Source organism: Equus asinus, chromosome 25 (genome assembly GCF_041296235.1).
Source record: "Equus asinus isolate D_3611 breed Donkey chromosome 25, EquAss-T2T_v2, whole genome shotgun sequence".
Taxonomy (NCBI): domain Eukaryota; kingdom Metazoa; phylum Chordata; class Mammalia; order Perissodactyla; family Equidae; genus Equus; species Equus asinus.
Window position 1 is genome coordinate 34,717,619 of NC_091814.1, and position 12,204 is coordinate 34,729,822.

Consider the following 12,204-nt stretch of genomic DNA (forward strand, 5'->3'; position numbering starts at 1 on the left):
AGTCTCGTCCCTGTGCTGTTTTATAAATCCAAGCATTACTCTACTTTATCTAAATGACCTAAAGCCTCTCGGGATTGTGGGGGATAGACCTGTGCCAGCCTCTGGGCCTGTCCAAGTCAGAGGATAGTGTGCTCTTGGTTTTCCTTTGTTCTTGCTGGTTTGACATTTCAGAAAAGTGCCAGGAAGGTGGGGAGGGTGGAGAAATTCAGCTCACACTGCCAAACTCAGGGAAATTTGACTCTTGCACGCAGACAAGAAACTCAGACCTGAGTTCTGAAAGTTACAGCATCTTTGTCTTTGCTCTGTGTCAGCATCTCTGTGGCCTGCTGTCCTCGTGGGCAGAATGAAGGACATGACTCGCATCGTCTGTCTGTCTCCCATTGGCCCCTTCGCAGGTCCCGAGAAACAAGTGGGGCCTTGACAACTTTGAAACAGGTCAGCTTGGCTGCTGCTTGGAAGCCTGTCTCCATTGGCTTGTCCTGCCCTGTTTTGTCTTGTTTGAGATCAAGATTTATTTGTGAAGAGCCACTTCATCCTGTTTGAGTGCGTGTGCGTATTTGCACATGCACGCTGGAGAGACAGACCTTTGCGTCCAAATTATTTTCCAAATCATGGCAGCTCTTTTGGGGGCCTCACTCACCCTGGTGGGGCTCAATCCTGAAACTAAAGTGCTATGGTTTTTTCAAGTAACATGTTCAACAGTAGAGGCAGTTAGGCATATCCCCAGCAGGCTGGATTCTCGGCAGGTCTTCCAGGAGCTTGGGATACTGCTGCTCCCTCTTCCCTAGGAAAGCTCAGGCCACTTCCCTGCCCTCGTCCACACTTCCTTGATCCCTCCCTCTCTGTTCCCAGATGCTTCAGGTCCCACAGCTTTGCAGAATGCCTTAATAATGGAACAAACCCTAGCAATTGGTGACTTGTGACAGGATGGACTGGCGGTCTCTCGGGTCCTCTCCCCACTCCCTCTTCTCACTTGGCTGACTTGCCCTGTAAGACTAATTCCAGTGTGGGTGCACTGAGGCCTCTTCTCTGCCCTCCCTGAGGTCATGGGCTTGCCTCTTTTACAGCACACATCACTTTTTTTTCAGTTTTATTGAGATATGGTTGACATACAGCACTGTATCAATATAAGGTGTACAGCATAATGACTTGACATAAATATATTGCAAATGAGGGTTTTTAAAAAAATTGTGGTAAAATATTCGTAGCTAAATTTACCATTTTAAGTATTTTTAAGTGTGGAGTTCAGCGACATTAAGAGCATTCACACTGTCGTGCAGTTGTGGCCACCTTCCATCTCCAGAACTGCTTCTTCCTCGACTGAAATGCCATGTCCATTAAACACAGGATTCCCAGTCCCTGGCAGCTGCCATTCTACTTTCTACCTCCATGAATTTGGCTACTCCAGGTACCTCATAAAGGGGAATCATACAGTATTTGCCCTTTTGTGACTGGCTTATTCACTTAGCATAATGTCCTCAACGTTCATCCATGTTGTAGCGGGTATCAGAATTTCCTCCCTTTTTAAGGCTGAATAATATTCCATTGTATGTATATACCACATTTTGTTTATCCATTCATCCACTGGTGGTCACTTGGGTCGTTTCCACCTTTTGGTTATTGTGAATAATGCTGCTAAGAACATGGGTATGCAAGTATCTGTTTGAGTTCCTGATTTTAATTCTTTGGGGTATATACCCAGAAGTGGAATTGTTGGATCATATGGCAATTCTATGTTTATTTTTTGGAGGAACTGCCGTACTGATTATATTGTGTCATTTTGAGTCTGTCTCCCCACCACACTTCCAGAGAAGGGCTGCAGTCTTCATCTTTGGCTCCACAGCCCTTCCTAGCAGACTGTCTGGCACAGGAGATACTCACTCAGTAAGTGTTTGTTACACTGACTTAAACAACTAGGGAATGCCCTCATTCCAGCCCCAGAGAACTCGCCCCAGAAAGCAAGTAAGAATTTAGGTAAGAGGACTCAGAAGGACGTGATTTCACTTCCTCACTGTCAGTTAATCTCACACAATGAAGTGAAGAGCAAGCAGATAACCATTATGGAAAGGAGCCATCTGTGATTAAATTGAGGGCAGAGGACAAAGCTGACCTCAGGGCTGTGGGCTGGGTTCTACCAGCTTCTTTCTTTTAAGGGTATCTGCGTTTGCCCCCTCACCGAGTGCAGTCCTTTTAAGGAAATATGTCTTCCAATCTAAGGTTCATTGTTTCAGCAAGCATGAACCAAGCACTTCTGTGTGCCAGGCCTGTGCTGTGCCCAGGGATACCAAGATGCAAAACACAACTCCTGACCTCACAAGATACAAAAAAAACAATGACACTGCCTGATGATTAAGCACCAAGTGCTAGGGGAGCTCTTGTGGGGGAAGAGGGGATACTTAACCCACACTGAGGAAGGTCAGGGAAGGTATCAGCCCCAGGAAAGGGGAGGCGATAGTAGTGAGGCTGTTCCAGTCGAGGTACAGCCTGTGTAAAGAGAATAAGCCCATAGCATCCTTATCACTCATGATTCTTATGAGACCCCAAGGATCTTGGCCAGGTTTGAATCCCCCGCACTATAAGTCTGATGTGTGAGTGAAGCTATAAAAGAAGTTACACTATGAGGGGCCAGCCCGGTGGCGCAGCGGTTAAGTGCGCACATTCTGCTTTGTGGGCCCAGGGTTCACCGGTTCGGATCACAGGTGTGGACATGGCACCGCTTGGCAAGCCGTGCTGTGGTAGGCGTCCCACATATAAAGTGAAGGAAGATGGGCACAGATGTTAGTTCAGGGCCAGTCTTCCTCAGCAAAAGGAGGAGGATTGACAGCAGGTGTTAGCTCAGGGCTAATCTTCCTCAAAAAAAAAAAAAAAGAAGTAGTTATACTATGATAGGGACATAATGTAGTGTGGAGTGTGTTTACTAGCATATTTTTGAAAGTTTCATGGATCACTTTGGTCTCATAGCTTATAAAGATCATTTAAAATTTTCAATGATATTTGACTTCATATTATGGGGAAATATATGTGCTGAGGGCATGGGCATAGATCTGTGGATTCTTTGTGGTCTCAGGGTGTTTCCTGCAAAAATGTCAGGGGTCTACTGGAGGTCAGTGTGCTAGCCCAGGGTGTGGGGAAATGAGACTGCACAAGGAGAGATGAGAAGGGCCTAAATCATGGCAGGACTTGGCTCAGGGATTTGGACCAAGTCCTGGAGAAGATGTGAGACACTGAAAACTTAAGCGGAAGAATGGCGTGTACCAAATCTTGGCTTACAGAGATCATTCTGGCCACTGTGTGGAAAGTAAATTGGAGTGAGGGCAAGACATGGTGAAGACAAATTCTGAGTGTGGAGAACAGTACCCACTTACTGAGCACTTTCCATGCATAATGTTAAGAACCTGGATTATTATTTGGTAGAAAGACTGGAGTCACCAAAGATTTTCAGCAGAGTTTATTATGAGTTCCCAATATCCCACTCCAGACAAGCTACGCCCTTGGGTCACCATGGCCTTGCCAGGGCTGTCTGGGGACTTTGAGATGGACTTGAAGATGTGGTGCCTCTTGTCCATTCTTCTAGTGTGTGGAGTCAGCGGGGCAATTACTTGAAGCTGCACCCTAGGGGGCTGCTGGACCCAAACTGAGGTAACGGTAAGAGGCTGGGTTACTCAGTGCAAATGGGCCAGTGTGTGGAGAGAGCCGAGCGGTGACACTAAGTGGGTTGGGGACTGAGGGGAGCCTGAGGTGCAGGAGCTGCGGGCAGCTTTCTGTGTGGTAGCCAAGGTTGCTGGCCTGGGTGTGCCCCGGGCCAATGAGAGGAGCAGACAAGGTGCGGGTATCACGGATTCTGACACCTTTCTCTCCCTTCCCATCCAGATAGTCAACCAGCCTGTCTCTCTTACATCTCCAATCCTTTGTCTTGATTCTAGTTGTTGTTTCTCCCCTGGACCATTGGCAGAGGCCTTCAATTCTTGGTCTGTTCCACACACTCCTGGCAGAATTAATGTCTGAGAACATGATTTTGACTGCATAAAAAAAACTTTAATGTCTCATCAACCCCTGTAGAAAACTGAGGGAGGTTAAAGTACTTTGTTATTGTTTTGTTTTGCATTTATTTAATTACTAGAGATGGCAAGTTTTTCCTCTTTGTCCCATGTTACTTTGGCTTTGGGATGTACCATACAGTAGGTACCCAAAGACATCGAGTGAATCCATTAGAAGGGAATCAGTCTGGAAAGGTTTGAGGTGGGCCTGCTCAGAGGCAGAGGGATGGACTCACTGACCCTGTGGGCTACTGTCCCTTCCTGGGAGTCCAAGCTCTGTGGATTGTCAAAGCCTCCTTTCTCCTCCTTGACTCAGATTGTCTCAGATACTTAACCAATGGACAGCCTTCCATTGAGCGATTCCCCATCAGCTTTAAAACCTACTTCTCAGGAAACTACTTTCACCATGTTGTGCTGGGGATTTATTGCAACGGCCGCTATGGCTCGCTGGGCATGAGCCGAAGGGCTGAGCTGATGGACAAGCCGTTGACCTTTCGGACTCTGAGTGACCTCATCTTTGACTTTGAAGACTCCTACAAGAAATACCTGCACACAGTCAAGAAGGTCAAGATTGGGCTGTACGTCCCCCATGAGCCTCATAGCTTCCAGCCCATTGAGTGGAAGCAGCTGGTCCTTAATGTCTCAAAGATGTTGAGGGCTGATATAAGGAAGGAGCTGGAAAAATATGCCAGGGACATGAGAATGAAGGTAGGTACTGGGAAGGCAATTAAACAATGCAAGAGAGCTGTTTCCCCTTTCTCTCTCTCTTCCTCTTGCCCCATGCCCCATATTCTGGGATGGCCAAAGTTTCTTGAGGGCATCTTGCTTAGTGGCCACTCCATTAAAACAAAAGGGAAGTCATTCTCTATTTGATATAAAGTCCCTCTTTGCACATGCTACTTCAAAAACCAGAGCTAAAGTCAATTTAAATGTTATGTCTTGGCCTGCAATTCCTTCTATGAAATCAAATCTAAAATGTCAGTCATTTTATATTAAGGTTCTAGTTTTGTTTTGTTCTGTTTTGTCTTCATAATAGGGTGACCAGTCACCCCAGTTTCCCAGGACATGAGATATTCAGTACTTAAAACCAGGAAGGTCCTGGGCAAATCAGGATGAATGAGTCACTCTGTTTATAATCTATTTCAGAGTCACATTATATCTCTGCTTTGCTTTATAAGTTGCAAAGCCCCTTGACATAAAATTCTGACCTCGTGTCACAATAGCAAATTAGAAAGCCTTCACTGTGCTGGCTTTATATAAACTATACTCATAAGTCTTTCTTCTTTCTACCGTGTCACTTTCAAAGTGACAAGATGCCTGCTGGTCCTTGTTCCTTCAGGGCTTGTGGAGTCACTGAGAGAACTCCTGTGCAGACACTGAGGACCACAGGGGACAGGGATTATGCTGACCTCAGCTTTGGTTATATTTAGCACCTGAGGACTTGTCCTCTTCACTCTGGGACCTGGAATGGAGATTCATGATAAATTGAAACCATGCTGTGTGTGTGTTGGGGGGTGGGAGAGCCAGAGGAAGAACAAGCTGGTTTCTGGAGCAATGCATGTGGGACTCTGCCTGCACAAGAGAGGAACTTGCTGAGAAACCAAACGTGGCCCCAGGAGGCTGAGCAACTTGGCTCTACTCCTCTCTCTGCCATAGGAATGGGGGCACAGTGTGATCATGCCACCCTTGGGAAGTGGCACCCTTGCCTCTTGCCAGTGCAGAATGAGAGAGGAACATCTGTGTCTCAGATCTTCCAGCTCAGCGCCTGTTAAACCATGGGATCATGAGTGGGCTGGGGCTGGGATGCTGTGCTGTAGGAGGACCTGAGAGTAGGATCTGTTAGGAAGCAGTACGGTAACTCCTCCTATCTCCTTCAGATCCTGAAACCTGCAAGTGCCCACTCTCCAACCCAAGTGAGAAGCCGAGGGAAATCCCTGTCGCCCCGAAGGAGACAGGCAAGCCCCCCGAGACGGCTCGGCAGGCGAGACAAGTCGTGAGTAGCATTTCCTCTTTCCCAATACACATTCATGAAGCTCTCCTGGCCCATGGGGACAAAGGTATGTCTAAGGCATGTCATTTGAACCAGACAGATATCTCCAAGAGGACTGCCCCTTATTCAGGGGGCTTCTCTTAGGGAAGAGATCCACCATGCGCATCACTCCCATTGCTCTTACGCTACTAACTGTCAGCTGTAGACACAGATGGAGGAATAAGCCCCAGGCAGCATGAGATGAAGAATACCCCGAAATCCTGGCAGCATGGAAGGAGCACCGGGCTTAGAATTAGGAAACCTGGGTCTGGAGCCAGCTCAGCTACTTAGGAGCTACGTGTCCTTAAGCACGTCATGTCACCTTTCCACACTTAAGTTCTCTCACCCCAATGATGGGATTGTTGCAATTGATGAACTTTCCTAAAACCCTGTACCCCTCTGTGCCCAGCAGAAAGTGTGATCGCCCTCTGGGGATGGATCAGAAATACCCAGTCTCATCCTCTTCCTTGGCTGACTCTACCCTCCCTTGTTTTAGCCCTGAAGCTAGTGATTCCGCACCTACTTCTTGGGTCAAAATGACCCACTTAAGAAATGACAGACTGGAAATGCTGAGGATGCCTGGAGTAACCAGTGATAATCCACTAGCAAATATTTGGGCCATAATTACACTTGGAAAAAAATAATGCTTGTATTAGTAACAGCAGCATGCTGTGTCACACGATGTCCTTACCATGCTGGGGACCATGTGGTACAGTGTGCAGAGGTCCAGCATGAGCCCCGGCTCTGCTGCACACAAGCCTTGTAGACTGGGCAACCTTAGAGAGCCTCAGTTTCGTCTTCCGTCAAAGATGCTTTCCCTGCCTGTCTCACCGGGTGGTTCTAAGGAGTGAGTCAGAAAGTGTAACGAGAGTGATTTGCTAACGTGAACTGCTTTTACACAGTATATTCTTGTTGTCACATCCATCCTGGAGAGTAAACAGGGAGAGTTTTACAGTTTTCCTTTTCAGATGAAGAAACAAGGACCCAGGAAAGATGTCTTATCTGGTGCTGTCTTGTAGAGCTGGTCAGTGATGGACCTGGGGCTAAAACCCCTGTCCCCTGACCCTGGGAAGGTGGCAGAGGGGGGAGTATTGGTTCTGTTTTTAGAAGAATAGGACAGCATGAAGTATTGTCAGTTCCAAGGGAGGTTCCCTGTTTGTCTCCATTCCACTTCCTATTGCCAGTCCCAGGGTTCAGCATCTGCAGCCAGGAAGGCCTTGGCTAAAACGACTGGAGTCCAGGCTTTGAAAGGGGAGGGATGATGCTGGGGGAGGGCTGGGTGCTCCTGGAGCAAGAGAAGCTGGAGATTAGCATGGCTTCAGCATAGGTTTGTCCTGTTAGGGAGCAGGACAGCTTCAAACGTTTCACACATGGCCTCTAACCCTAATCCTGCCCCTGATGTTGACCACTGCCTTTGACCCTTGACCTGACCCTAATCCCAGCTGTCCTCTCTGATTCAGACATCTGTTCATTGCTTTCTCTGAACAAAGTAGCAGTTGTCTCAGGGGACTATGAACATGTAAACCCTCCCCAGAGGGTCATTTAGAATAGAGTGAGTGACCCAGAAATAGGAATCTGATTGCTCATGAAGCAGGGGTGGGGAGGGCCCTTTAATCTGATTTATTGTCCTTTCTGCCCATGGAGGGCTGCGTCCTTCCCTTAGGAGCTCCCAGTCTTCAGCAAACACTGAACAGGCCATAAAGTTCTGCTCTTCCCTCTAGACTCTGGAGTCCGGAGCACACGAAACCCCAAGCGTTCCACCTGATGGATTTACGCACGGAATGGCAGCAGTTGGCTTTTAAGACGGTTCCTGTTGGATCCATCTTACCTGGATCCACAGGAACTTTACAGTCTAAGGCGTGTTAAATTTTTAACCAGAAAAAGTTACTGTGATTGCCCAGAAAGGGTAAAGGCAATAAGATCTTAGAGCCTGGTTGTGGAGACAAAAGTCAGCATGATAAGCTAAGTGGTGGTGGTGATAGTGGTGGTTTGAGAAGAGCGGAGGAAGAAGGCGAGCTTGAGTTTGGGCTGTGGAATTTGAGGTGCTTTTTAGGCATCTGGGGGAGGGTCCTAGAAGCTGTTAAAAATGCAGCTCTGGAGTTTGAGCAAGCTGGGGAGTAGAGATAATGATGTTAGAGCCGTCTACTTAGAAGTGACAGTTGAGACATTAGCTGGATACGTTTGTAAGGAAAGAAAGAAGAGAGAAGAGAAGAAGAAGTGACGTCAAGGCCCTGAGTAGGCCAGAAGAAGAACCAGAAGAGGCAATGGGGAAGGAATAGAGAGAGAGAGAGAATGGATCAGGAGTGTGAAGGGGCAGCCTGTGCCTGCAGAAGACAGCTGTTAAGAGGGTGGGAGCAAAGGAAGGGGGGAAATCAGGGAGGGTGTGAGGCAGATGAGGAGGCAGAAGGTGGCGGGCTGTACATTAAATGGCTTTTTTCCTGCCGGTAAAGGGGGCTGAGTCATCTACGGGAGTGAGGAAGAGAGGTGGGTTATCAGTACAGGGTGACAAAGGGGCTGCACACAGCTTGGGGACCCAGCTGAGGAGAGAGAGAAGGATCCTAAACCCTGTCCTCAAACTTGAGCAAGCCTAGAATCACCGAGGGCTTGTTAAAGCAGATTGCCAGGCCCTCCCCCAGGGTTTCTGATTCCTCAGATCTGGGTGTGGCCTGAAAACGTGCTGTCCTAACAAGTTCCCAGGGGATGCTGATGCTGCTGGTCCAGGGACCACACTTGGAGATCCACCGTTTGAGCAATCAGAATGGGAGAGCTGACTTGGGGGTTGACCTTAAAAAATAACAGAATATCAAGATGAAGGTATGGGGTCTGCTGAGAGGGGCAGGGGAGGCCATTGAGCATGATTCGGGGGTTCAGCCCTGCTTGGTCCTGCCTGGGCCTTGGGATAATGAGGTTGCTGAGGTGAAGTCAGACGGTGTGACCCTGGCCTGGCCCCCGAGGTTGGGCCCCACTGGTCACTCTGGGAGGAGCCCAGCTGGCCATTTTCTTGGGGGCCAGATAGAGAAACCTGGTTCTCAGTCATCCCCAGCCTGTGCCCGTAGCCTAATCTCTGGCTACTTTGTCATACAGCCAAGGCAAGCGACCAAGCCTGCACCTGCAGAAGACAGCTGGTAGACTGCCACGGTTGTGAGTGCAAAGCCGCCACCTCGTGTCAGGCCCACTTGCCCTCTGCCCTCCTGCCCACCTGAAGCGCGGGAGTGGGCCTGGGAGTGGAGAGGAGGACGAGGCGAGGGCAGTAGTCACTGAAGGGTCAGGAAGGACGACCTGCGGGAAGACGGAGATTCAGTTCCATCACTCTTCTCCCTCCTTGCCCCGAAGTGCATCCCAGCCCAGCAGGGCAGTCCCCAGGAGTGCAGAGGTCATGACTCATGGTTCAGTGAAAACATTTACTATTTAAAAATGGTTAAGAGTGGCCACAACCAGCCCCCTAATCCCCCAGACCCGTGCCCCTTCCCCACAGCCCTTTCTCCTGGGCAGAACACTGAGTCCCAAGAGTCTTCCTTCGTAAACTCCTTCCAATGGGTCAGTATTTGAGGATTTTTTTTTTCATGACTAGAGCCAGGTAGCCTTGGAAGTGCTTGACCATCCAGGGAGCCCAGTGGCTTGTGGGTTCCTGTGGACAATTTTGTTTGAGCAAATCCAGTAGGACCATGGTTATTCCTGGTGGTGGTAGCCCTTGTCACTTCTTTTCTCTTTTCCCAGTGTTTAGAGGTTGAGAGGGGAATCTAGAGGGCAAATATCTTGGCTGAAGTTTCAAAATGGATAGGGGTGTCACAAGGAGAGAAGACACTCTCCCCAATTCTTCCTAAGTCCTGACTTCTGAGTTGCAGGGCTGGGTAAGGGATTACAGGGGCTACTATGTAGGAAGTGGGAGGAGAGAGATGCAGGAGATGAGAGGAGAAGGAAGGGCTGCGAGCGGTGGACAAGAGGAACGGAAGCACAAACGCCTCCCTCCTGCTCCAGATCCCAGCTTCCGCCATTGCTGCAGACTATTCAGAACCCAGGACACCTGGTTCCCGCAGGTGCGTCTGGAGAAAAGCAGATTTTCAGCTTCTACCTGTGGCCTTCGCCAAGCAGGCTTTTCTCTGGGGAATCTTGCTTTTGACGTGGAAACGAGAAAGGGACAAATTTGGTTATGACCCAATAACTCCACCGAGCTCTGGGCATCCTACTTACTGTAGAATGGTCAGTTCTAGGAAGAGTTTGGTGACTCTGTCATTGTGTTATTATTTCACCATTACTTAAGGCCATCAAGTCACTTCTAAATGTGTTGGGTGCCATAATGAAGCTTGGGAGTGGCCCAAAGGGTGGAAAATTACCATAACAGGCAAGAGGCCCACCAGCTGTGGGAGCTCAGCCCCTGCCTGTGCATGGGTAATTTTAGTGGCTTTATTTTAGTGGCTTTATACCCCCATCCACCTCCTCCCTGCAGCTGGAGCTCCTTCCAGCCCCGCATTCCTCTCCATTTTTGCACTTGTCTGAATAATCCTTCTGGAAAGGAGGATCCGTGTCATTGGGTTGACAAAAAGAGTCAGCTGAGTGGAAGGCAAGTAGCAATGACTGCACTGGGTTCAGCTGAGACAGAGTGTGAAGAGGGAAACAGGGGCTCCCCTACCCCTCCACCCACGAGTCCTTTCTCTTACTCTTTTCCCCTGGGAGTGTTTAAAGCACTTTCCACACAGAACAGTCAAGTTGTTTCCTGTGTTTCTTAAAGAGACAGGGAGATACAGGTTGAGATCCATGTTTAAAAGGACTTTTGTGAACTGAAACCAACTCCTTCACAACTCTGTGCGTCAGTCTCCTTGCAGCTCTTCACTGAGGGGCGTTCACAGTGGTTCTCAACGGGGGGCCAGCACACCCTCTGGGGGAGAAGGGCTAAAAATGCCTGGGAGGGAAAGTTTTTGCTTATCATGGTGATAGAGGGCACTCCCCATTAGGGCCGGGGACCAGGAATGGTAAATGTCCTGCAGAGCTCAGGACTATCCTCCCCAATAAAGAATGGTCCACTTAAAATGCCAGCAGTGTCTCCACTGAGAACCATGAATGCCCCCTGGGGTCATTTCCATCTCTGATGATTTATGGCTCTTGGCTGCTGCCTGGGACCTGAACCTGGGAGAGCAGTGGTGAGCGGACAGCGGTGTTCTGGCTGGGCTGCCTGTGTGAGCATGAAAGCAGCTCATGCCAATTGCAGTGACCACGTGGAATATTCTTCTAAATTAGGACAAGAGTCCCTGAGGACTCTTTGTCTTCTCTCCCCTATCCAGCTCTTTTTTCCCTCTGTTCCTCCTCTGCTCTTTGCTAGTCATGGTTCTTTTCCTGCCTTTTTCTTCCTCTGGATTTCCCTTCTTAGTCATCTGTCTCTATGACGGTTGTGGCTCTAGTGGGCTTTGCTCTCCCTGCTGGAGACCCGCAGGGTCACTGAGGTTACTAAGCCCCACCTTTCACTGCTGGGCCACAAGCTAGACAATGGGATTCCTGCTCTGTTCTGTCATGAAGGATCTTGAAGATGCCTCCAGGCATCTGGTTGAGTGAGGCCACTAAGTCATTTCAAAATGAAGTCATAATGAAGTCATAGAGAATCAATTTGGTTCCATGGGCTAATCACATTGAAGATATTTTGAATGGGGCCCAAGAAGTTATTCTCTTTAGATCCCAAATGAAAAAATATTCCCAAGAGTGGAAAGGAGAACATTCCTTAGCATGGAAGGTAGAGTGGGACAAAAAAAAAAAAGAGAGAGAGACAACTAGAAAGGCTGTCGAGGGAGAAGTAAAACCTCTAAGATGATGTAGAGTTTCTTTCCAGAAGCCCAGAGAAGGAGGCATCCAACTCAGAGGCCTGCCAGCTTAGTTCTCCTGCGATTTCATGTGGTCCAGGGTCCCTGGGGATGCTTGAAGAAACCGAGTTGGAGTGATGGGTCTTAGGAAGACTGCCTCAGGCGGGGAGCCAAGAACCCCCAGAGCTGACTGTTGTAGGTAGTCAGACAGGGTTGGGGTCCCCCCGGGGGTTCTCTGTCACAGAAAGGAGCTGTGAGATCAGAGCTCAGAAGGTGTGCCCTGAAATCTCAGACAGTGGCCTGTGGCTCTTGGTCTCTGGCCAGAGCCTCCTGCCTCAGGAGGGCTTGA

General features: G+C 48.9%; 1 protein-coding gene across 2 annotated transcripts in view; it reads left to right on the forward strand.

Annotated features, from left to right (window-relative positions):
* The window catches only part of VASH2 (vasohibin 2), a 37,882-nt gene that overhangs the window by 15,873 nt on the left and 9,805 nt on the right, over positions 1-12,204 (forward strand). For both annotated transcript variants that reach the window (XM_070498158.1, XM_014834858.3), the window contains 2 exons: positions 4,364-4,745; positions 5,915-6,030. In XM_070498158.1, coding sequence (XP_070354259.1) covers positions 4,364-4,745; positions 5,915-6,030 — 498 coding nt within the window. The remainder of the gene's footprint in view (positions 1-4,363; positions 4,746-5,914; positions 6,031-12,204) is intronic.